The sequence below is a fragment of the Halichoeres trimaculatus genome, unplaced genomic scaffold (assembly GCF_033239565.1).
Source record: "Halichoeres trimaculatus isolate MK-OKI-2021-1 unplaced genomic scaffold, fHalTri1.1 fHalTri1_scaffold_14, whole genome shotgun sequence".
NCBI classification, from domain to species: Eukaryota; Metazoa; Chordata; class Actinopteri; order Labriformes; family Labridae; genus Halichoeres; species Halichoeres trimaculatus.
Window position 1 is genome coordinate 2,048,890 of NW_027437192.1, and position 22,627 is coordinate 2,071,516.

The 22,627-nt window shown below is 39.2% G+C and overlaps 1 protein-coding gene across 1 annotated transcript; it reads right to left on the reverse strand.

Moving 5' to 3' along the window:
• Positions 1 to 165: 165 nt before the first annotated feature.
• On the reverse strand, positions 166 to 21,682 carry LOC141803262 (uncharacterized). Its single transcript, XM_074687225.1, has 6 exons — positions 21,225 to 21,682; positions 17,588 to 18,827; positions 12,101 to 13,228; positions 9,382 to 9,629; positions 5,471 to 6,709; positions 166 to 1,983 (listed from the first exon to the last, which is right to left on the reverse strand). The coding sequence occupies exons 2-6, from the start codon at positions 18,799 to 18,801 to the stop codon at positions 881 to 883; spliced, it is 4,932 nt and encodes a 1,643-aa protein (XP_074543326.1). The 5' UTR covers positions 18,802 to 18,827; positions 21,225 to 21,682; the 3' UTR covers positions 166 to 880.
• Between the last annotated feature and the right edge of the window lie 945 nt (positions 21,683 to 22,627).

A 22,627-nucleotide genomic window follows, 5' to 3' on the forward strand; every position in this document is an offset into this window, starting at 1 on the left:
AAACATTAAATGGAGTTTGAAGAAAAACAGTTTGGAAAACATTTTGTTTTAGTCAAATTTGAGCAGATTGGACAGAATTTCATCCCTGAACATCGTGTCCAGCTAGAGCAGAGGTCACCAACCCATCGATCGCGATCGACCGGTCGATCTTTGAAGCTTCCCTGGTAGATCTTGCATTCACGCCAGTTTGGTTTAGAGATCTTGGGCTCAAAAAGGTTGGTGACCACTAATCGGACGTGACGTCAGGATCAGGTTTTCAGAAAGGAAGGCAGACTGATGGCTGAGTGATCTGGATGAAGGGGGAATGGGTCACATTTTCTACAGAAGCCACATCTTTGTTACATGAACACGCAAAGAAAGAACTAAACAAAAATGCACCCAATGGATTTTTATTGATTTCTCCACAGAAGCAACAAAGAAGAATGTGTAGATAGTGTTGATCTCTTCCTGTCAAACACCTCAAACCTGTTGACTCCTGGTCTGACTCCACTCATGATGTCCGTTTGTTGTTGTACTCAAAGTAAAAACCAGGTTTGGACACACTTTGATTTATTTTGAAAGTCACTGAGTGTTTCAGAATGTTTTCATGCACAACTTCCTGTCCCACTTGATCTGCCGTACGCTGAATTGACATGTCGCAGCTCTAGCATCTGGCACTGTATTTGGGCTGTATGGCGGCACAATTTCCATCTGAAGAACTGTTACCGATAAAAAAGGTTTTACTCACAAACCCTCACGTTTGTGTGATTGTCATCAGAGAATCTATTTCAGTAAAAAACTCATTGACTTCACGTAACATCAAGGTCACAGGTATAAAAAGTCTGTCCACATGAGAGCTGAAACTGGTTTTGTGTAGTCTAATCTGGTCTGATCCAAAACCCTAAGACACCACGTCCCCTTTACACTTGTGTCTGTTCAGACTCCCAAGCTGAGTGAATCTTTTATCACACACACTGCAACTGAACGGTTTCTCTCCAGTGTGGACTATCGAGTGACGTTTCAGGTTTCCATGTTGCATGAATGTTTTCCCGCACTCTGAGCAGCTATAGGGTTTCTCCCCGGTATGGGTTCTCATGTGTTTCCTCAAAATGTCATGTGCAAATCGTTTCCCACACACTGAGCAGCTGTAGGGTTTCTCTCCCGTGTGAACTTGTTGGTGTGAAAACAAACTGGACTTCTGCGTGAAACTTTTGCCACAGACGCCGCAGCCGAATGGTTTCTCTGTGGCGTGAATTTGTTGGTGCGAGTACAGGTTTGGTTTCTGGGTGAAGCTTTTACCACAGACTGAGCAGCTGTAGGGTTTCTCTCCTGTGTGGATTCTCATGTGCCTCACCAGCTCTCCTGTTTTAGGGAAACTTTTTTTACAAACCGAACAGCTGAAACCTTTTTCTTTGGTGTGACGCATCAAGTGGGCCGACAGATTGCTCTTGTTGCCGAATGTTTTACCACATATCGAGCAGCTGAGGGGGTTCTGTCCTGTTTGGACGTCTCTGTGTTTCTTTGTTTCACTCTCAGAGGAGCTAGACGATGTTATCCTGGTATTACAGTCTTGGTCACACCCGGGTAGGTCTTTGGTTTTAGGGGGGTTTGAACGTGGCTGAGGGTCTCTGGACTCCTCCCAGTCACAGCTGTCATCAGTCTCAGACTCAGGGTGTGGAGTGTCTCTGTGAGCAGCTGGTGATGAATTACTGACTGAGTAAACGTTCTGTTCTGTTTTTAAATAGTCTTCATCACTCTGCTCTTCATGAAGCTGTGAAGACTTTGGTTCCTCTTCATCTTCATCTTCTTCACTCTTCACAGTGACAGGTATAACTATAACGGTCTTTATATCCTCTTCCTCCTCCTCCTCCCGACTGCTCCACAGATCCTCCTGCTCTTCTTTAATGTGAGGAGGTTCTGATGGATCCTCCTGGTCCAGGCTGGGCTTCCTCTCCTTCTGCTCAGGAGGATCCTCTTCTTTCATCACCAACAGCTGCCGGACGCCTGCGAAGAGTCATGTCATACAAATGAGTTTTAAAGCAGGGGTTCAAATGTAGTTGATTTTTTTTATTATCATCATGTAAAAGAGAAATCATCATGAAAACAAAAAGTCTGACAGAAACATCAACAGTGACTGACAGTAAAAGCAAACATGAAAAAACAAACACTGGAAATGTTGATTTACGAGACCCTAAAAGAGCAGGGAAATTAGCTTTAGATATTTGCCTAATAAACTTGAATCATTCTGTATTTGTGTTAATAATCATCAAGCATTAAATTCCACAAGAGCTTTGATACTGTTAAAATGGGAATGATGAAAAATAACTGAATAACATTTTACTTCAAAGGAAAAAATATTACCAATTAAGCATTTAATTAAGTTTTAAACAGCAACATGTTTATCTGTGTGCCCTTTATGAATCCAGTTTATCGCTATTTAATTTTTTCTTTTTTTTTTTAACAATATTTTATTGTGTTTCCCATTTTATTACAGAAAATATGTGTCAATGATTAATTCATAAAGCTTAAAGTTAAAAAAAAAAAAAAAGGAAAAGTGGAGGGCAGGCAGCACATTATTGTTCTTTACTCTGTTACACATACATATAGATATTACATACAAGTACACACATATTTTTTTTTCTTATCTCCAACCTTTATTTTCACCCCTTTTGTAAATTTACTGTCTTAGTTCATATTCTTACATTTTTTTATTGCTGTTAATGAGCAGAAGTCTCAACTTCAAAATCATTTTTTTTATTTTATTGAATTAAAAAAAACAATAAAATTAGTCTTAACGGGAAAAACGTTTTGTATCTCGTGAAAGTAAATGAAATTAACTTGTTTTTATCGAGAACGGTCAAGAAAGTAAACTATTTGTTATTATGGTCTTTGAGGGCTTCCGTAGAACGCATTTTCGTCTTAAACCGTGATATCAAATCAAGATGAACTCTACACTCAATCATTTACAATCTCTAAAACGAGATGCTGATTATTAAACGAGAGAATAATAATAAAACAGTCCAAACCTGCTCAGTGTGAGCGGACTTCCGGTTTGTAAACAGCTTCCTTCAGTTTGAGCTGATTCTCCAGCTGCTCCTCGATCTCTGCTCTTCTCCTTAAAAAGCTCAAATATCCGCTTCACTAATTCACTCCCAGTTTTGGATTTAAACTAATCACAGAAACACTCCTGTTACAAACCGTTACGGCCGCTCTACATTATGCTAACAGGCTGCTACGCTATTAGCTCTGCGTCCGGTTTAAAGCTAACGCGCTAAGATGACGTCATGCTCGAGTGCGAGCTGAAATCTGATTAAAACATTAGTCTGTGAAAAGAAGTCAAACTACAAACGTTACTGCACACAGATAAGACAGACTGGTCCCATGGTTGACGTAAACTGACAGGAGTTAGCATCTCGGCTAATACTACTTCCGGGGTACAGAGACTTTCCAGAATTTCAAAATAAAAGAAAGAAATTTTTATTCACTGGATGTTATGGCGCTAAATTAATAAATAAATGAAAAAGTAAATTAAAAAACATAAATAATTATATTAACCAAACCTTACTATGTCACAATATTTATTTAAAACACATAAATGAAGAAATAATAAAAGGATATGTTAAAAAAAGTCTTTAAAAAAAAAAAAAAAAACTAGAGCCAGTTTTAACCTCACTCTTATGATACAACTTCTGCTTGATGTATTGCATCAAATTAGAAAAACAAACAAAAAAAAAAAAACTTATTTAAAATGATTATCTTTTTTTTTTTTTTTTTTAACAAAATAGCAGGTTGGAAACAGTGGGACTGGTTTATAATGAAGAGAAAAGTTTAAGATCACTGAATGTCACCAGACATTTGCTGAGTGAAGAAAATGAAGTTGCCAAAAACAGAATCTGATGTGTATCTCCAACAGGGGCGTATTTAGTGGTTTGGGGGCCCAAGGCAAACCCAGTCAATGGGGCCCTCCATGTCCTTGTAACTCATCTTCCTCAGAGCTAGACTGGCCTTCCCTGGGTCCACTGTCTCTTTCCCAGAATCAAGGCATGAGACAGTGCTAATCTTGTACATGGTAACTTAACACAACTAAATGCATTTCCTCAAGTTCTGTACTTTAGTTTGATTTAGAAAAAAGTGAATCCATAATTTAGTCCACTTTGTCCTGGATTTGAAACATTTTATGGTCCATTGACAGCTTATTTGTCCCACAGTGGGGAATTTACAGAGTAACAGTAACAAACAAGAAAGTATGAAGTGAAAATCATTACAATAGGTTAATATTGAAAAAAAATAATTTAGTAAAGAAAAAATATGTAAATATCAAGCACAAAATAAAACTGAAAAAAAATCTACTGAAAGAGGTGATATTTACAGTTACCATACTTTTTGGTACTATTATTTTAAAGTGAATGTATTTTTATTAGACCCCCTGTCCAGTGAGTTATGTTTCCAAGAAAGAGATTTTGTTCAATAATGTTTATCACCAACTCAAAAAGTTTGATTTAGAGAAAATGATCCTGTTTCCTGGGCTAGATAAAGTCCTTCAACTCCTAAAAGTCTGATATGTTTATCTCAGATCTCAGAGCAACATTGGTTTTATTTGCGACTTGGTTGAAAATAAAAAAAAAATGGGGAAAAAAAGTGTTTCTTACCACTGTCTTCCTGAATCAAATGTTCAGATGTGTTGTAACATGGAATAGCTCATTGAATAAGAAGGGAGGGGGAGGACCCAAAACCATCATTACAGATTAAGCCTTTTGATGCATTTTGAAGCATGTGAAGTAAGATTTAGAAAAAAGAAATGCTTTCAATTGAAGAGAACTTCATAAATCAGTTTTTAAGAGATGCTTTGGGGGCCCCTGGGAATCTTGGGGCCCCAGGCAACTGCCTGTGTTTGCCTAATTGTAGCTACACCCCTGTCTTCAAATAAAACCTGTATGAAAAAGTTTGATATCTTAAATCAGTTTTTTTTGACAGTGAAAATTAAACATTTTCCAGGCTGATTGAATGTAAACAAAGTGCTTTAAAGCACCAAGAGACACGCAGACATCATCACAAAGAGACTAAAACTGTCACATTCCTGATTTCATCACACTCCCAGACCAGTGACATCATCAGAAGTGTCTTTCTTAGGCTAAGGAGAGCTATATCATCATTTCAAATCCAGTGTGAAGTTTCTGGGATTGTCTGGGGCCTGGCATCTGCCCACGGCAACAAAACTACCAACAAATGATTCGCTGACCGTGATTGCTGGCAGCTTCATGTTAATCAGAGAGGTGCTGCTGCCATCTAGTGACTGGTACAGAAAAAAAATGACAACAAGACGATGCAGGTGACATGAGAAACTTTTATTTAACTGACTTGGAAATTGGCACATGCAATAACAGCACTACATCGTTTAATCATGCAAAACCAATTCATGAAATGCCGTAGTCTGAGTCCTGGTTTCAAGCTTTTTCAGTTTTTCACTTTGATCCTGTGGGAGAATATCAACTAAACAAGCTGCTCTCGTGTGGTTCCAGTCTCTCGTCGCTCACGCCACAGCTAGTTTCTTCTGTATGCGCGACAGCGTGACGCGTCAGACCCCGACGTTCTGTAAATCTTTTCCCACATATGCTACAGCTAAAGGGTTTCTCCCCGGTGTGGATTCTCATGTGAACTTCCAGCTGAGTTTTTCGGCGCAAGGTTGCGTTACAAATAGAACAGCTGAACGGTTTCTCCCCCGTGTGAACCTGCTGGTGTCTGCACAGCGTCGACTTCTGTTTGAAACCTCGGCCACAGATAGAGCAGCTGAAGGGTTTCTCTCCAGTGTGGACTCTCATGTGTCGAGCCAAATTGGTTTTGCGGAGGAAGCTGGCGTCGCACACGGCGCAGCTGAAGGGTTTCTCTCCAGTGTGAACTTGTTGGTGGTGGTAGAAGTTGGACTTCAATGTGAAGCTTTTACCGCATATGGAGCAGGTGAAGGGTTTCTCTCCTGTGTGAGTTCGCTGGTGTTGGTACAGGTTGGACTTCTTGGTGAAGCTTTTGTCGCACAGGGAGCAGCTGAAGGGTTTGTCTCCTGAGTGGATCCTCATGTGCTCCACCAGGTGAGCTCTCCAGGTGAAAGTCTTCTTGCAGAACGAGCAGCTGAAACCTTTATGCTCTGAGTGATGCATCATGTGAGCTGATAAATTCTTCTTGTTGCGAAACTTTTTACCACAAACGGTGCAGCTGATTTTCTTCTCCTGCCTGTCGGTCATGTTGTGTCCGTACAGTTGAGCCTTTTGGCCGGAGCTTGTAGCACATTCAGAGGAAGTCACTGACGTCTTTCCACCATCATCTCCCTCGCTCACTGAGGCTTTGTTGTTTTCCTGAGAGTGAGGCTCAGCGGTCTCCTCCCAGTCGTTGCTGCCGTCAGTCTCAGATTCATCAGTGACTGGTTGTAAAAGTCTCTCTGGTTCTGCTCCTCCACACTCCTCTCCGTCAGCGGCTCTTTTCAAACGCTCTGTCCGTCTGCCCTCTTTACTCTGAGCTTCATGAAGCTGTGAGGACTCAGGTTCCTCCTCTTCCTCACTCTTCACAGTGACAGGCATGAATATGACAGTGGTGATGTCCTCCTCCTCCTGTCTCCACGGATCCTCCTGCTCCTCTTTAATGGTCGGTGGTTCTGATGGTAACTCCTGGTCCAGTCTGGGGTTTCTCTCCTGCTGCTCAGGAGAAACAGCTTCTTCGGTCACCAACAGCTGATTGACTTCTGTGAAAAAATGGAAAGAAATTTGCACATTTTAATCAAATCTCAGCCTTTTTATACGCTTAATTTTTAAATAAGGAAAATCTGTGAATTTTCTAACAATACCAGAACTTCATTTTTGCAAGAACTAAAGCCTGGTTGTGCACTAAAATCTTCAAATGGTTAAACTTTTGGGGCTTTAATGTGCAAAAATAGTTTCTGGGGAATTATTCACTCAGATTTCTGCATCTAAAATATATGTTGTGTGTTTGTTTTTTAATGTGTGTGTGTGTTAACTATATAACTAATAGCTACACAGGGATATAACTAGATCTCTGCTCTAGGGGTGGGAGAAAAAATTGATTCACACGTGGATTGGGATTTTCCTGATTTCAATATTGTAAAATTATTTTGTTGGATTCTTTGTGAAAAAAAAAAAAACCTGGGTTTAAATTCTTCATTTCAGTCTTTGTGTACTAACTGGATTGGGAAAAGTTACAGCTTTTCTCCAGCAGAGGGCAAAATGTTTTTCTCCGACACACGAGATGTGCATTTTTTGGACAAATATGGCCCCTGATAATTATCGGATGACTCAAAAATATGGAAGAATTGCAGTTGAAATTGAATCAACACCACAAAAGTTGTAAAAGAATCAAATCGTGAGAAAAGCATCTCATCCCAGCTCTGGATTCCCTCACCAATGGTTCATGTTGGGCTGTAAAACCCCAAACCTGTTTTTTTTCTGCAATTTCCATGCACGATTTTCTGTCCAGCTCAATCTGCTTTTTGTAAATAGTGTCACAGCTAGGGATGGGTACCGTTCACATTTGAAACGATACGGTACCGATGCCTGGTACCTGGAATTCGGTATCTGTACTCAACGGTTCCAAATTTCGGTATGTTTTTGTGTTTTCCTGGTAAAAAATATTAATTTGTTTGATAATAAAATGTTTTTTTTTTCAATTTAACATACTTATTCTTTAATATATAACCTTGAAATGATGTGTTCATGCCCAGCATGGAAAATCACCTACTCTTCCACTCCCTCACAGTCCCAAGGATGCATTCAGGTACCTACACATGGTACCTTTTGAATTTTCATGAATAGGTACCATAGACTGTAAAAAAATGGACGTCATCTTGCTCGGCTCAAAGGGAGGTCTCCACAGAAACTGCTCCCCCTGGTGGCTGGCTGCAGTATAGGTCAAAAAAAAATCCATCTCCCCAGTCATTCCAGATGGGCTGTGGTCAAACTTTAAAAAATTAATCCACCTGGTAGAAATGTTTCTCACGTCTGATTGTTGTGGTGGTTTGAAGATATCATTTGGCTGTCTTGTATTCAAGTCCTCTTTTTTCTGAAAAGTTTCGTTTTCGTAAGTTATACGAGGTTAAAAACAAGGCTTAACAGCTGACATCCTTGTGTATTTTTTTTCGGAGATTGTTAAACATGTCTGGAGTCAGGAAGTGATTTGACTCTCAAAAGAAAAAAATATATTATTTTTGTCACCCAGCTCCACTCAGATTCTCCCAGAATCCCTCACTGTCTCTACTGCTCAGACTCTGGCTGCAAACTGCTACAATGGCTGCGCCTGTGATGGAGGAATTTTGGCTTTAAAACCGTACAATGATAAATGATGGAGCCACGCTGTCCACTCTATAAACAGTCTTTGATCAGTACCCGGTACCTTTGATAGAATTCAGTCGATACCCATCCCTAGTCAGCCCTGGTCACAGCTCTGGCATCACCCAGTGGGAATAGGAGCCTTGTGTATCTGATGCATCTGGCTCTGAACTGCCGAAGCAGGTACGCAGCCGGAGCGCAACTGAGTCACTGTGAGTTGATCTGTTAACCTAAGCAGAACCCTATTGGATCTGGTGTATTTTGGCCAATAATCAGATTGCTTATTAATGGTCATTTACCTCAGCTTTGATTTCCTTTAATACTGATAATTAGGGATGTCCTGATATTACATTTTCACTTCCGATACGATACAGATACTGCAGCATTGAGTTTTGGCCGATACTGATATTGATGTGATACGATATCAGCATTAAACATGTGTACTTTTATTATTTATTTTGTAGTATGTCTGTCATGTTAGAAAAGGCTTGATTAAGTGACATTATTCAAACAAAGAACAGTAGTCAGCAACAGTAGGTATGAGGAAAAACTGACCCATTTATTATTAACCAATGGGAAACAGAAACTGCTTATATTGGAGATTTTAGATGCATTCTGAAACGATACCGATACTTGTTTTTTTGCTGATATCGGACCAATATCAGATATCAATATCGGACTGGGACACCTGTACTGATAATCCTTAACACCAGGATGATACTGAGAATGGTGTATTGTAACTTCAGGCTTTTCTGTACTTGAGTTGAACAGATCAGACCTTTGATGATCCATCCTGATCTTTCTGAGTCTATAGTGATCTGATAACTGATGCCAGGATTGAATTAAAGCCTCATATCTCCAGGTATCGTCTTTAATATCACAAATCACCTCCTTAGCGCTGATTTTGTTTCCACTAATGAATAGTTCAATTTATAAAATCTTATCAGAGTTATATCGGTTATTTATTTCACACACTGAGAAAACATTGATGGAGTCTCATAACCACTGTTTACCTCTAAATCTTGAGCTTATGAGCAGAGACACACATGTGGAAATAACATTAAAAAGCTCAAACCTGCTCTCTGGATCCGGACTCCTGGGTTGTTTCCTCCTGGTTTGTGTTGATCCTCTTTAGATCGACAGAGCTGCTCCTCGTACTCTGCTATCGTCCTTTCAAACAGCTCAAAGATCTCTTCAGCAGCTGCACTCAGCCTCTGATTCACTAAAAACCTCAACATTTTAGTTTTAGACATCTTAAAAATGATAAAAGCAGATATTTCCGCTGTGCTACGCTTGTTGTCCGCTGAGCTTTGAGCCTCTTTGTGCGTTCAGAGCTAACGTGCTAAGCTAACTCCGAACATTAAAACAGGATGAGTTTGATGTGAAACATCCGGAAGCTGTAAACACAGACTCAGACCGTTTGTTCACAGAAACCGGATCGGTTGGATCTCTCTGACTGAATCTGAAGGAGGAACAAACGGATCAGATCGAAAAGGGTTAGCATGTTGACCTGTTAGCAACGTAACTACTACTGCTTCCGGGTTACCACTTCCGCCGGGCCGTTTCTTCTTCTTCTGTTCGATTAATGGGCAGATACCAAACAGCTTTGAGGGTGCTTTACTGCCACCTACTGGATTGGAGTCTGAAACTGGCGATAAAGCAGTGTAATAAATAAATAAATAAATAAATAAATAAATAAATAAATAAATAAATAAATAAATAAATAAATAAATAAATAAAATATAAATAAATAAATAAATAAATAGAAAACAATAATTTCATTATTTATTACTGTACATTGGACACATCTGTATAGCTGTTGCTTTGTGGCTGATAAACGCTGATCCTATTGGTAGATACTGAAAATTTCACAGTTAGTTTTTGTTTTAAACTTTTGTTTTGGTAAGTGGTACTGATATGTGTATTTACTTTAATTTAATCACACAACTGTTTCCCTCTCCCCGACATGGACAGGATCCCAAAGGAAGGAGGGTTGTTTTTCCTGTGTACTGGAGGAGAGGAGGTTTGAATACGTATAAAAGATGACTTCCTGTTTCTACTTTCCAACATTGATAAAGGCTGTTTCCCAAAGCCCAGGTACCTTGCCTTGCCTTGGTCTGATGTGGGCGTGGGCAGGCATCCACATCATCAGTCGCTGCCCAAGTGCTGTTCCAATGTTCATGTCCTCTAGAGGCATATGTCCTCCGTTTGGTTAGCATGTGGCTAATTGACAAAGGTGTATCCTCGTAGCCTTGCCATGGCTATAAATACCCAACATGCAACGCGCAAATCTATAAAAAAGGAAAAAAATGGAAGGAAAAGACGGACCAGAGAGAGACGCTCCAGCGGAGGCGTGCGGTAAATTCCAATTCAAATATAAGCAACAAAATACACCTCTGAAAATAACAACTTTTACCATGTCCAACACTTAACTCTTTTGTGTGTCACTCATGTAACTATAATTACTGAGAGGCTGCACCTTTAGAGTGTCAATGATGTGACAATAAAAAAGCAAAAAGCGTACAAAAGTGGCAAGCCATGACAGTATTTGTAGCCGCTTGAGCTCCTCCCATGTTTGTATAAACTGTCCAAGCACTGTCCACAGTGCAACACGTTATGTGAGACAATGTAACTCCAATTACACAAAAATTTGAGGAATCTGATGGTAAAAAATGTGCCTTTGTAGGCTGTTTCATTAGCATCTCCTTTAAGCAGAGGCAGGACACTCGCCTTGGATTGGAAGGAAGTGGCTTCAGAGGCACTGCCTTCCAAGGTAAGGTACCTGGGCTTTGGGAAACAGCCAAACTGTCAGAGGCCACTACATCCTCCCTTTCTGTGAGAAGCAATTAACTTTAAGGGGCATACTGCCCCCTGCTGGACTGGAGTGCTGTGCAGGAGAATGACAGGGAACCAAAACTAACAAAATCTAATAAGATCAGCAAAAAAACAACCCAAAACAAAACAAAAAGAAAAAACATCCACCCTTAAAAAGTATGAATAAACAAATAAAAACAATAAATGAATAGTAATAACATGAATGGAAGAATACAAACTGGTTACCTACTCCAACAAGTGTGCAACATAGTTTTCCTTTCCTGCTTTTCTCTCATGTTAAATGATGGTTAGCAAACTCGTCCATAACCTCCACCAACCAGACTGTAGGGCAAAACAGGCAGGGGAAAAATATATATATATAAATATATAACCCTACATTTTTAAAACTAATATCAAATATTAGCCTGTTTGGACCCACAAGAACTGAAAAAAAGAGTAATTTCTCGTGGGTGTGTGTCATGAACCTCAGATTACATCAGATGCTTGACTTTCTCTTGAAACTCAATCTCTAAATTTTATTCACTGACCACCAGCTGAGAATTATCAGTAATATCATAAAAACTACATCGTTAAGCAGATTTATGAAAAGTAGCAAAATGCTGATGACTAAGTTACTAAATTATCCTCATTTACATCCTCAAACTATTTCCATTATCAAGACATAGAGCTGAAAATTTGTCCATAAAAGTAATAAGGGTTGAATTTAGGACAAATAATGTACAGTAATTTAAGTCAGGAGTCAAAAACAACAGAATGTCAAAAAGCATTAATTTAATATGGAGATTACAGCTGAAATATTGGGAACACGGCCGACCAGATTGATTTTTTCAGAGTCACCTAGTCACCTCCAGGAGATAAATACATCGTGGCATTGACTAAAAACAATCAGGTAATTTAAAAATCCAAAGTCATGGATATGAATTGTGACACCCCGCACAAAGCTGAGTAAACTTTGTTACGTCTTAACGGTTTCCCCCGTGTGGACAGCCAAGTGACGCCTCAGAGATTTTTGGTGTGCAAAACTTTCATCACAGAAAGAACAACTGAACGGTTTCTCCCCGGTGTGCACAACTGAGTGCCATGTGAGGCCTGTGTGTCTTGTGAATCTTTTTCCACACACAGAGCAGCTGAAGGGTTTCTCTCCCGTGTGCACTTTCAGGTGCGAGCACAAGTTTGACCTCTGTGTGAAGTTCTTGCCACAAATTGAACAACTGAAGGGTTTCTCTTCTGTGTGGTTCCTCATGTGTTCCTTCACTTTGTTCTCTGCAAACCTCTTCCCACAGACTGGACAGCTGTAAGGTTTCTCCCCTGTGTGGATCCTCATGTGCACCACTGAGTGGGATTTGCGGCGGAAAGTTGCGTTACAAACAGAGCAGCTGTAGGGTTTCTCTCCAGTGTGGATCCTCTCGTGCCTCACGAGCTCTCCTCTCCGTGGGAAACTTTTCTCACACACCGTGCAGCTGAAACCATTTCCCTTTGTGTGACGCAGTGTGTGTGCTGATAAATATTTCTTGTTTCCAAATCTTTTACCACAAATGGAGCAACTGAAGGGTCTCTCTCCTGTGTGGATGCCATTGGGTTTCTGCAGCTGTTCAGAGGTCACTGTGCCCTCTGAGGAGCAGGGTAATGGTTTCCCTGGAGTATTGTCTTCATCAACAGGGTTCACCCCTGACGGAGGGTCACTGCTCTCCTCCCAGTCACAGCTGTCCTCAGTCTCACACTCAGAGCGAGACGTCTCTTTATCAGTGACCGGTTGTTTGTCTGGACTTAAGTCTGTGTCTGATCCTGATTCTCCATCGACTTCTGTTTTAAAATAATCTGTCTCTCCGTCCTCTTCAATGTGGTCTTCATGAAGCTGTGAGAACTCCTCTTCCTCCTCCTCTTCTTCACTCTTCACCGTGTCAGGATCAAATATGACAGCGATGATATCCTCCTCCTCCAGTCTCTGAGGCGGCTCCCCCTGCTGGCTGCTCCACAGATCCTCCTGTTCCTCTTTAATGTGTGGTGGTTCTGGTGGCTCCTCCTGGTCCAGACTCTCCTGCTGCTTAGAATCCTCCATTTTCCTTTCTAACAGAAGCTGGATGTCACTTTTATTTTGAAAGAGCAAAAAAATGAGAAATGATTAATAGAAGTTGCTATAACAGTAAAAATGTCTCCACTGTCTGACTATAATTTCTTGTTGTTACTAAATTTAAACATTCAACGTTCATTAGACCAACCCATAGATATCTACTTATTATACATTATGATAGTAAAATTACACTCAGAGTTAAGGCATCTTTATACCATGTTATCATTCTTAGCAGGTCACACCCTGACCATGATAAATGTAAAAAAATATATATATAAAAGGCTCTAGAGACTTAATTTATCTGATGGATATGCAGGGGCGTATTTAGCCGTTTGGGGGCCCAAGGCAAACCCAGTCAATGGGGCCCTCCATGTCCTTGTAACTCCTCTTCCTCGGAGCTAGACTGGCCTTCCCTGGGTCCACTGTCTCTTTCCCAGAATCAAGGCATGAGACAGTGCTAATCTTGTACATGCTAACTTAACACAACTAAATGCATTTCCTCAAGTTCTGTACTTTAGTTTGATTTAGAAAAAGTGAATCCATCATTTAGTCCATTTTGTCCTGGATTTGAAATCTTTTATGGTCAGTTGAAGCTTATTTGTCCCACAGTGGGGAATTTACAGAGTAACAGGAACAACCAAGAAAGGATGAAGTGAAAAACATTACAATAGGTAAATATTGAAAAAAATAATTTAGTAAAGAAAAAATATGTAAATATCAAGCACAACATAAAACTGGAAAAATCTACTGAAAGAGGTGATATTTACAGTTACCATACTTTTTGGTACTATTATTTTAAAGTTAATGTATTTTTATTTGACCCCCTGTCCAGTGAGTTATGTTTCCAAAAAAGAGATTTTATACAATAATGTTTATCACCAACTCAAAAAGTTTAATTTAGAGACAATGATCCTGTTTCCTGGGCTAGATAAAGTCCTTAAAATCCTAAAAGTCTGATATGTTTATCTTAGATCCCAGAGCAACATTGTTTTTATTTCCGACTTGGTCGAAAATAAGAAAAAAAATGTGAAAAAAAAGTGTTTTTACCACTTTCTTCCGGAATCAAATGTTCAGATGTGTTGTAACATGGAATAGCCCATTGAATAAGAATGGAGGGGGAGAACCCAAAACCATCATTAAAGATTAAGCCTTTGATGGATTTTGAAGCATGTGAAGTAAGATTTAGAAAAAAGAAATGCTTTCAATTGGAGAGAACTTTATAAATCAGTTTTTAAGAGATGCTTTGGGGGCCCCTGGGAATCTTGGGGCCCCAGGCAACTGCCTGTGTAGCTACGCCCCTGTCTATATGATAAATATCTGATGAGTCGTTCTGTGCTTCCTTGATAAATCTGCATTTTATTAAACCATCATTACCCTGGATGGGTCTATATATATTTCTAACAATAACGGATGAAAAACGCGGTTATAAAAAGCTTTAAATTGAAGGAAGGTATTTTATGACCCTCACTTTGGAAACCACAGGATCAGATAAAGTTTACACTACACTGAGTGACAGGAAATAAACATCTATAGACAATAAAAATGAAATACTTTTGACAGCTTGGAATAAAAATGATCATAAATACTAATAAAACTATTTAAATTTGGCAGTTTCAATGAATTATATTATACTATCATTATTTTAAATCACAACCCGGCTTTAATTTGATCGCAGAACCGTTGATATGTCGTAATAATTTCTAGTTTTAAGACAAACATCACTTCCTCTTTTGGTCGATTTGACCTGGTTTCTGTTTTTCACAAACTTAAAGATATAATAAGATAAAAACAGCTCAAACCTGCTCTGTGAAACCACCCTCCAGCAGTTTGTGTTGATTCCCGAAGCTCTCTCCAAGTTAACGAGCTAAGCTAGCTCCTGTGCTAACGCGTTAAACTGTAAATAAAACATCCTGAAGCTGTGACCATGGTTCATTTAACTAATGTTTACACCTAAACTGGCTCTGATGGTTTCCTCAGACTGAGTCTGAAGCAGACGAGATGATACGAAGCGAACAGCTGCATTTTAGCGCTGCTAGCGGCTACAGCTAGCATCACTTCCGGGTCATTTCTAGATTTCAAAATAAAAGCGATTCAAAGTTTATCCGTTTTACTCAGAGTGCTGGGATTTAAAACACTCATTCAATCAAGGCAAAGAAGACACGTCAAAAAGCTAAAACATAAAAGATAAATAAATTAATAATGATGTGTTTAAATAATCATAGATAATAGTTTAAAAGATATCAGATGCTACTTTTCAAATATAAAAACAAGACGGAGAAATGATAAGTCAACAAATGAAAATAAGTCACTAAATAAATCAAAAAACACACGAATGAACATTAAACATTAAACAAACAATAACCACCACCACCCCCCCCCCCCCAAAAAAAAAAAAAAAAAACAGACAAAGAAACAAAAAACAGTAGATTAAAATTTAAGATAGAAAGAAAGATTAATGACTGCTGAAATAGAATAGAATAGAATCGAATAGAACTTTAGTGACATAGTAACAAGAACAACGAAATTGAAGTCACAGCAGCAATCAAGAAAACCAAAGTAAGAAAGTGTATAGAAAGTGTAAAAAGCTCCATAAGAAAATCAATGCTGACAGCTTGTCCATCATTGTCCAGTCAGCCAGCCTCCACCTCCACAGGGTCCACGACTGAGCTTCTTCAGCAGTCTGTTCAGTCTCTGTCTCCTGGATCCTGTCTGCTCACAGCAGGTGAAGCTCTTCACATGTGGCCTTGGTGTCTGCTGTTAGCTCTGTTAGCCATGTCTGTAAATAGCATGATGCTACTCTGCCTTCTGGTATTCCCTCTGTTGCTGGGTTAGCACAGCTAGCTCGTCCATCTTATTAGAGATAGATCTTACGTTCCCAATAACGATGGATGGAAGGACAGGTCCATGTCGTCACTTCTTAGCTCACACCTGAGAACCAGCACGTCGTCCTCACCTACTTCTCCTCACCTTGTGGGGAACATCTGGCCTTGCACCAGTTAGCATTGACATGCTACAAGCTGCTAACAGCTGATTTCACATGTAAACAATGCAGCCATGGTTACATGTAGGATCTCCAGACAAACACAGGAGAAAAAGTAGTAAAAATATCACTGAAGTCACAAAAAATTTGGTGTCCATGACCAACAATGAACCATACAAAGTAATGAACCACTCCAAATACAAAGATGACGAAAAAGAGATGAAAAATTACAAGAAACAGACAAAGAAGAGAGAGCTGCTGTAACAGGCAGCTGTAGCCAACAGGGCGGCGCCTAGCAACCATAATAATAGTAATAATACACATAATAATCAGATATTCGTTAAAAAAATATGGCATAGCTCATATCAGATGCTACTTGCAAAATATAAAAACAAAACAGAGAAATAATACAGAAAGAAAACAAGAGGCTAATTAAATAAAAACACACACAAAAAAACAAACAATAAAAAACAACCAAACAAACAAATAAAACACAAAACAGTAGATCAGGGTTAAACACCAGTGAGTTACAATGGATAGAAAGATTAATGACTACTGAAATACTCAGTGAAGAAACCATCCCACTGTATCCTCCACTGATGAATTTCAGCCTCGATAGATATAACAGGAAGAGCCAGTCTTGTTTAAACCCATAACTGACAGTGTGAATGTTAACACTATAGGAACCATTTATTAGTCTGGAAACCTAAACATGGGCTTCAATATTAACCTTCTTTTCATGTCAGAATCAGAAATACTTCAGTCATCCCTGGGGAAAACTCATTACAGGAGTAATAACAGAAAAAAAACAAACTCCACGCGTTAGGATGATGAGCCGGTTGACTTCAGAGTCACCAGATGAGCACGATGTAAACATACCATCAAGAACAGCAACAGAAGAGAGAGTTAAAAGTTTGTGATCTGTGCTGATAACTATGAAAACACACGGAAACAAAAATCACTTCCACAGGTTTCTATTTTATTGAAGTCTGAACAGAAACTACATAAAAGCTGGAGCGAGGTAATCAAACTGAAGTGAGAGCAAGATTTAAGGAAGAAGAACAAATCAAGTCACAAAGAAGTAGACGAAACAACTGGATGAAGTCAGAGTGATATCAAAATACAGAGGTGATTTAAGGCAACAGGTGTTTCCTCTCTCCAAGACAAGACTTAACTCTTTATTCACGTCAATAAAAAGGTAAAACACATTCTTCACTGCTGTAACAAAACATTTGTATCAGGTGGCTTGAGTTGGGAATGATATAAGTTAAAATAAAACATTTAGCAAATATTTCCCCCTTTAGAAATAAATTGTGGTTCATTTCATGTTTGTAAGAGCTGCAGGTCGATAAAATGACCTTTGAAACTTCCAAAATAAAACTCATTTGGACACCTCATGGCTGACTAAGCCCTCTACATTTGTGTTTGTTGAGACTCGCAAGCTGAGTGAACCTTTTATCACACCCACTGCAGCCAAACGGTTTCTCCCCCGTGTGAACAACCATGTGACGGTTCAGAGTTGTACTTTGTGCAAAAGTTTTCCCACAAGTTGAGCAACTGAAGGGTTTCTCTCCCGTGTGGACAACCAGGTGGCGATTCAATGTGTCGTGCTGTCCAAATCCTTTCCCACAGAATGGGCAGTTGAACGGTTTCTCCCCTGTGTGGATTCTCATGTGCTTCTTCATGTTGTTTCGTGCAAAATTTTTCCCACATATAGAACAACTGAAGGGTTTCTCCCCCGTGTGAACAACCATGTGGCGTTTCAGGTTGTCATGCTGTCCAAAACCTTTCCCACACACTGAGCAGCTAAATGGTTTCTCACCTGTGTGGGTTCTCATGTGTTTCCTCATGTTATTATGTGCAAATTTTTTCCCACACACAGAGCAGCTGAAAGGTTTCTCCCCTGTGTGAACCCTCATGTGTATGTCTACGTCGGTTTTGCGCAGGAAGCGTGTTTCACACACTGAACAGCTAAATAGTTTCTCTCCTGTGTGGACTTGTTGGTGTGAATCCAAATGTGACTTCTGAGCAAAACTTCTGCCACACACGGGGCAGGTGAAGGGTTTCTCTCCTGTGTGGGTCCTCATGTGTATCACAAGCTCTCCTCTCCTTGAGAAAGACTTTTTACAAACTGAGCAGGTGAATGGTTTCTCTTTCGTATGCGTATCTTTGTGTTTTAGTGTTGGCTCCTTTTGGTCAGAGCTTGTGACACCTTCAGAGGAACGCTCCGATTCTTTATCCGTGTTACACTTGTCTTTTTTTACAGGTACGTCTCTGTTCTGCAGAGGGTCTGAACCTGACGGGGGCTCACTGGTCTCTTCCCAGTCACAGCTGTTATCAGTCTCAGATTCAGAGTTCTTATCTGTTTTAAAACGCTCTGCTTCACTGTTTCCCTCGGTTTGTTCTTCGTCTTCTTCATCTTCACTCTTTACAAGGACAGGTGTGAATGCGACTGCAGTGATACCCTCCTCCTCCTCCTCCTCCTCTTCTTCTTGAAGCTTCTCTCCTCTCTGGCTGATCCACAGGTCTTCCTGTTCCTCTTTGATGAGCCGTGGTTCCTCCTGATCCAGACTGTGGCTCCTCGTTTGCTGCGCAGGAGGAACCTCCATGTCACTGAGCAACGGCTGCAGAAAATCTGTGGACGAATGAAAAGATCAAAGATTTAAAAACCTCTCATTCACTGATTACTATGCACAGCAGTGACATGGTTTCAGGATTCCAAAACCAAAACATGAGCTGAAACCGTCTGCTGCTTGTGTGAAAGATAGAATGAAAGACATTTTTTATGAGACAGGATTCACTTCAGTTAGTTTTGTAAACAAACAATGCAGTATTGTTGGTATGCCCCCTATAACATCAGGAGGATCAGACCCTACCAGGTCCAGGCCCTTGTGATATCACACATCGACTCCTGCAACTCCCTCCTAGCAGGCCTTCCTGTGTGTACATTCAAACCTCTGCAGATTACCCAGAATGCAGCAGCACGACTGGTCTTTAACCAGCCCAAAACAGCACACGTCACCCAGCTGTTAATCTCTCTTCACTGGCTTCCAGTAGCAGCTCCAATCAAATTCAAAGCTCTTCTTCTGGCTTACAAAACAGAGACAAGAACAGCTCCTGTCTACCTGGGGTCCCTCATCCAGGTCTACACTCCTTCTGGTCCTCTACACTCTGCTTGTGAAAGACGCCTGGCGCTCCCAGCCCAGCACGGCTCCAAATCTCTAGCCAGACTCTTCTCCTCTGTTGTTCCCAAATGGTGAATGAATTACCTAACTCTATACGATCCACAGAGTCCCTTTCTACTTTAAGAGACGTCTGAAGACTCATCTGTTCAGGGAACACTTAGACCTTAATCTGAGCCTGCTCCTCTTGGCCCTCAGGTTTTTTTTAGCACTAATTACTGAATGTTGTTGAAGATTGAAGTAGGGTTCAAATCCTTGCTTGTGTTGTACGTCACTTTGGACAAAAGTGTCTGCTAAATGAAACTGTAGAAGTCTTAGTTTTATGATAATAATAATAATAATAATAATAATAATAATAATAATAATAATAATAATAATAATCTCTATTTATTAAGCATGGTTCAGAATAAGCAATCAATGCATAACAAAGATCTTAACAGTGCAGCAAAAAGACAAATATAAATTCATCAACAAACTTAAATAAACTGAGACAAATATTACAGTCATTCAGACACTGAAATGAAATCAGGAATGTCTCTCAGACAAAAGAAGGTTTGAAGAAGAGACGGAAACACTGAACCTGGTTAACTATTACAGGCCAGTCTAAGAGGTTACAAGGTCAGATACAGAGCTGTGCAGAGATTGTTGCATGCTTAAAAGAGACTGTGAGGACTTTCCTTTTGAATTGAGTTGTAGTAGGGTTGCACGATATAGTGATACTGAGAAAGTATCGATATCCCCTGTTTTCAAAAAGTAAACGATACCACGTGTGTTAAGCAGTGGCGGACTGGGACTGAAAAAAAGCCCTGGACTTTAACTCGGTCCAGCCCATAACAACAGGATGCGTCTTCCCCCCTTTGTGGGTGTGTGTGTGTGTGTTTTCTGAAATATTACAATTTACAAATCTCCCTTAGCTCCACAGACACACAAACAGATGTAAAAAAAATGGCTTGAGGCAGCCTTCTCTTCAAGCTGTTTCTTTTATTCATTTTCTCATATTTTAAGTTTGCCAGGTATCGATTAAGTATCAATATCGATTTTTTTTAGGCAGGTATTGAATCATAATTTTGGTATCGTGACAACACTAGGTTGTAGTGACGCATTTTTGGCCTAGAGTCTGTTTATTTTGGAAATGAATGGATATCAGATCTTCTTTTTAACTTGACTTTTCTTTCATCAAGACAACTTTTTAACCAGATACAACGCTACAAGGTAACGTATTTATCAACAGTTTCACAGAGCAACGGTTTGAAATGTGACAACATGCTAACTTTGTCAGTTTGTACCGTAGTTTAGTAACAGGCTAGATTTGGCCAACCCGGACAGAAATGAGTTGAAATCATGTTTAAACCTGTAGTAGACATTTACGAGATCACTCAAAAACTTCTGCTCCTGTTTAGAGCAAAGTAAAGACCATTTTTTTAATCTTTCTTTTAATTTAGAAAAATGTATTTCTAGCCTCACATTGCATTTTGATTATTACTAGAGTCACTTTCATCATAACTTTTTACTATAGTACAAATATTTTTTAGTATTTATCTTATTGATTTTATGGTATTCATTAGATTTTATCCCACTGGTGTTTTAAACACACTTTTTCTGTTGACATATTACTGTTTCCTATTGTCTGTGTATGTTTGAGTGTATGAAATGTGCTGTTTAAATACAGATGAGTCTAAAAATGATTTCCAAAACATCAAAAACCATCATTTAAAAAAATCTAATGATTTTAAAGTTTTCACGAAAGGGAAGCTAAACTTTCCAGCTCAGATCCTTCTCAGTCACTTTAAAATGTTCATGATTTGTGGTTTTCACATATTTAGAGACAGAAATAATGAAAAAGCACAAACCTGCTCTGAATCAGCTCCAGGTGTTGGTGTTGATTCTCTCTGGATGCTAACGATCTGTCAAACAGCTCAAACGTCTGCTCCCAGGCTGTAGTTAGTAAAAACTCACATTTTTCAGCCTAAAATCATGTTTTTATAAATTCTCGGCTTCTTTCCCGCCCTGAAACGATCGTTAAAACCCGTTTTTATCGCTCCGTTCCGTTAGCAACTGTTCTTCGGAGCTCAGAAGCTAGGCTAACTTCATGCTACGCTACGACATAAATTTAGCGTTTGGTGAGATTTGTCCTCAACCTGCGACAAAAGTCTGATTTAAAACGTTTGTCCACACAAACAGGCTCCTGTAGTTAACCTGTTTTCATCTTAATGTCGAAGAATTGGAGCAAAACGTGAGGAGTAAGCATGTTAGCAACTTCGGCTAAGTTTTCTTACTCTTATGTTCCAGAGGCTGGTACAGGCCTCAGAGCGCTTTGGAGCCCCCTGGCGTGCTGGAGGAAGCCGGTTTAATTAATCCAGAAACACAACTACGTAGATAAACTCTTAGTGTTTTCCACCCCTAAAAATTAAATAAATATTTTTCCAAACTATAAATATATATTTTCAAATTCAGCAAACATTTTCTATAAATATATAAATAAATAAATAGATAAATAAATAAATAAAATAATATAAAAAAATGAAATAAAATAAAATAATATAAAGTAAAAAATAAAATAAAAGAGATAAAATAAAATAAAATAATATAATGTAAAATAAAATAAAATAAAATGAAATAAAAGAGATAAAATGAAATAAAATAATATAATGTAAAATAAAATAAAATGAAATAAAATAAAAGAGATAAAATAAAATAATATAATGTAAAATAAAATAATATAATGTAGAATAAAATAAAAGAAAAAGAAAAAAAAAAAGGAAAAGAAAAAAGAAAACCACTGGACCCACTGAAAGAGCAGAGAGACAACATGCAGCTGCTCTTTAGGACACCTGAAACTGGTCCTCTGTGTTTCACTTCCTGCTCTGATCTCAGTCGTCATAGCAACAGACAGGCATCACTGCTGGAGCATGGCAGCAGACAGGTTTCAGGACTAAAGATAAAAGTGAGGAGGGACAGTCTTTGCTGATAGAAACAGCTCATCCAGCTGGTCTTCAGATACAGAGGGTTTTTATTCAACATGAGCAAAGAAAGACTTTATCAACAAAATGTGCACTTTAAAAACATCTGTTTTTACAGTTTGTGTCAAAGTGAAAACCAGCTCCGGGAGCTGAATGAGATCAGACAGAAAATCATCTGCAGGAAAATTTTTTCCGTATTCATCAAAAACACCGAAACAACAAAATTACAGCAAAAACAGCACCAGTCATTTTCTTTAATGATTGATCATGAGCGCTGAGAGGGATCCCAGACC

Bases quoted from the DNA above. Each gene is read 5' to 3' on its own strand.
- LOC141803262 (XM_074687225.1), bottom strand. From the start codon at position 18,801: ATGGAGGTTCCTCCTGCGCAGCAAACGAGGAGCCACAGTCTGGATCAG. The intron at 9,630-12,100 runs GTAACAAAGTTT...GCTCTGAACGCA, and splicing joins ACGGGGGAAACCGTTAAGAC to CAAAGAGGCTCAAAGCTCAG. The intron at 6,710-9,381 runs GTTTGAGCTTTT...ATTTTTTCACAG, and splicing joins AGTCCGGATCCAGAGAGCAG to AAGTCAATCAGCTGTTGGTG.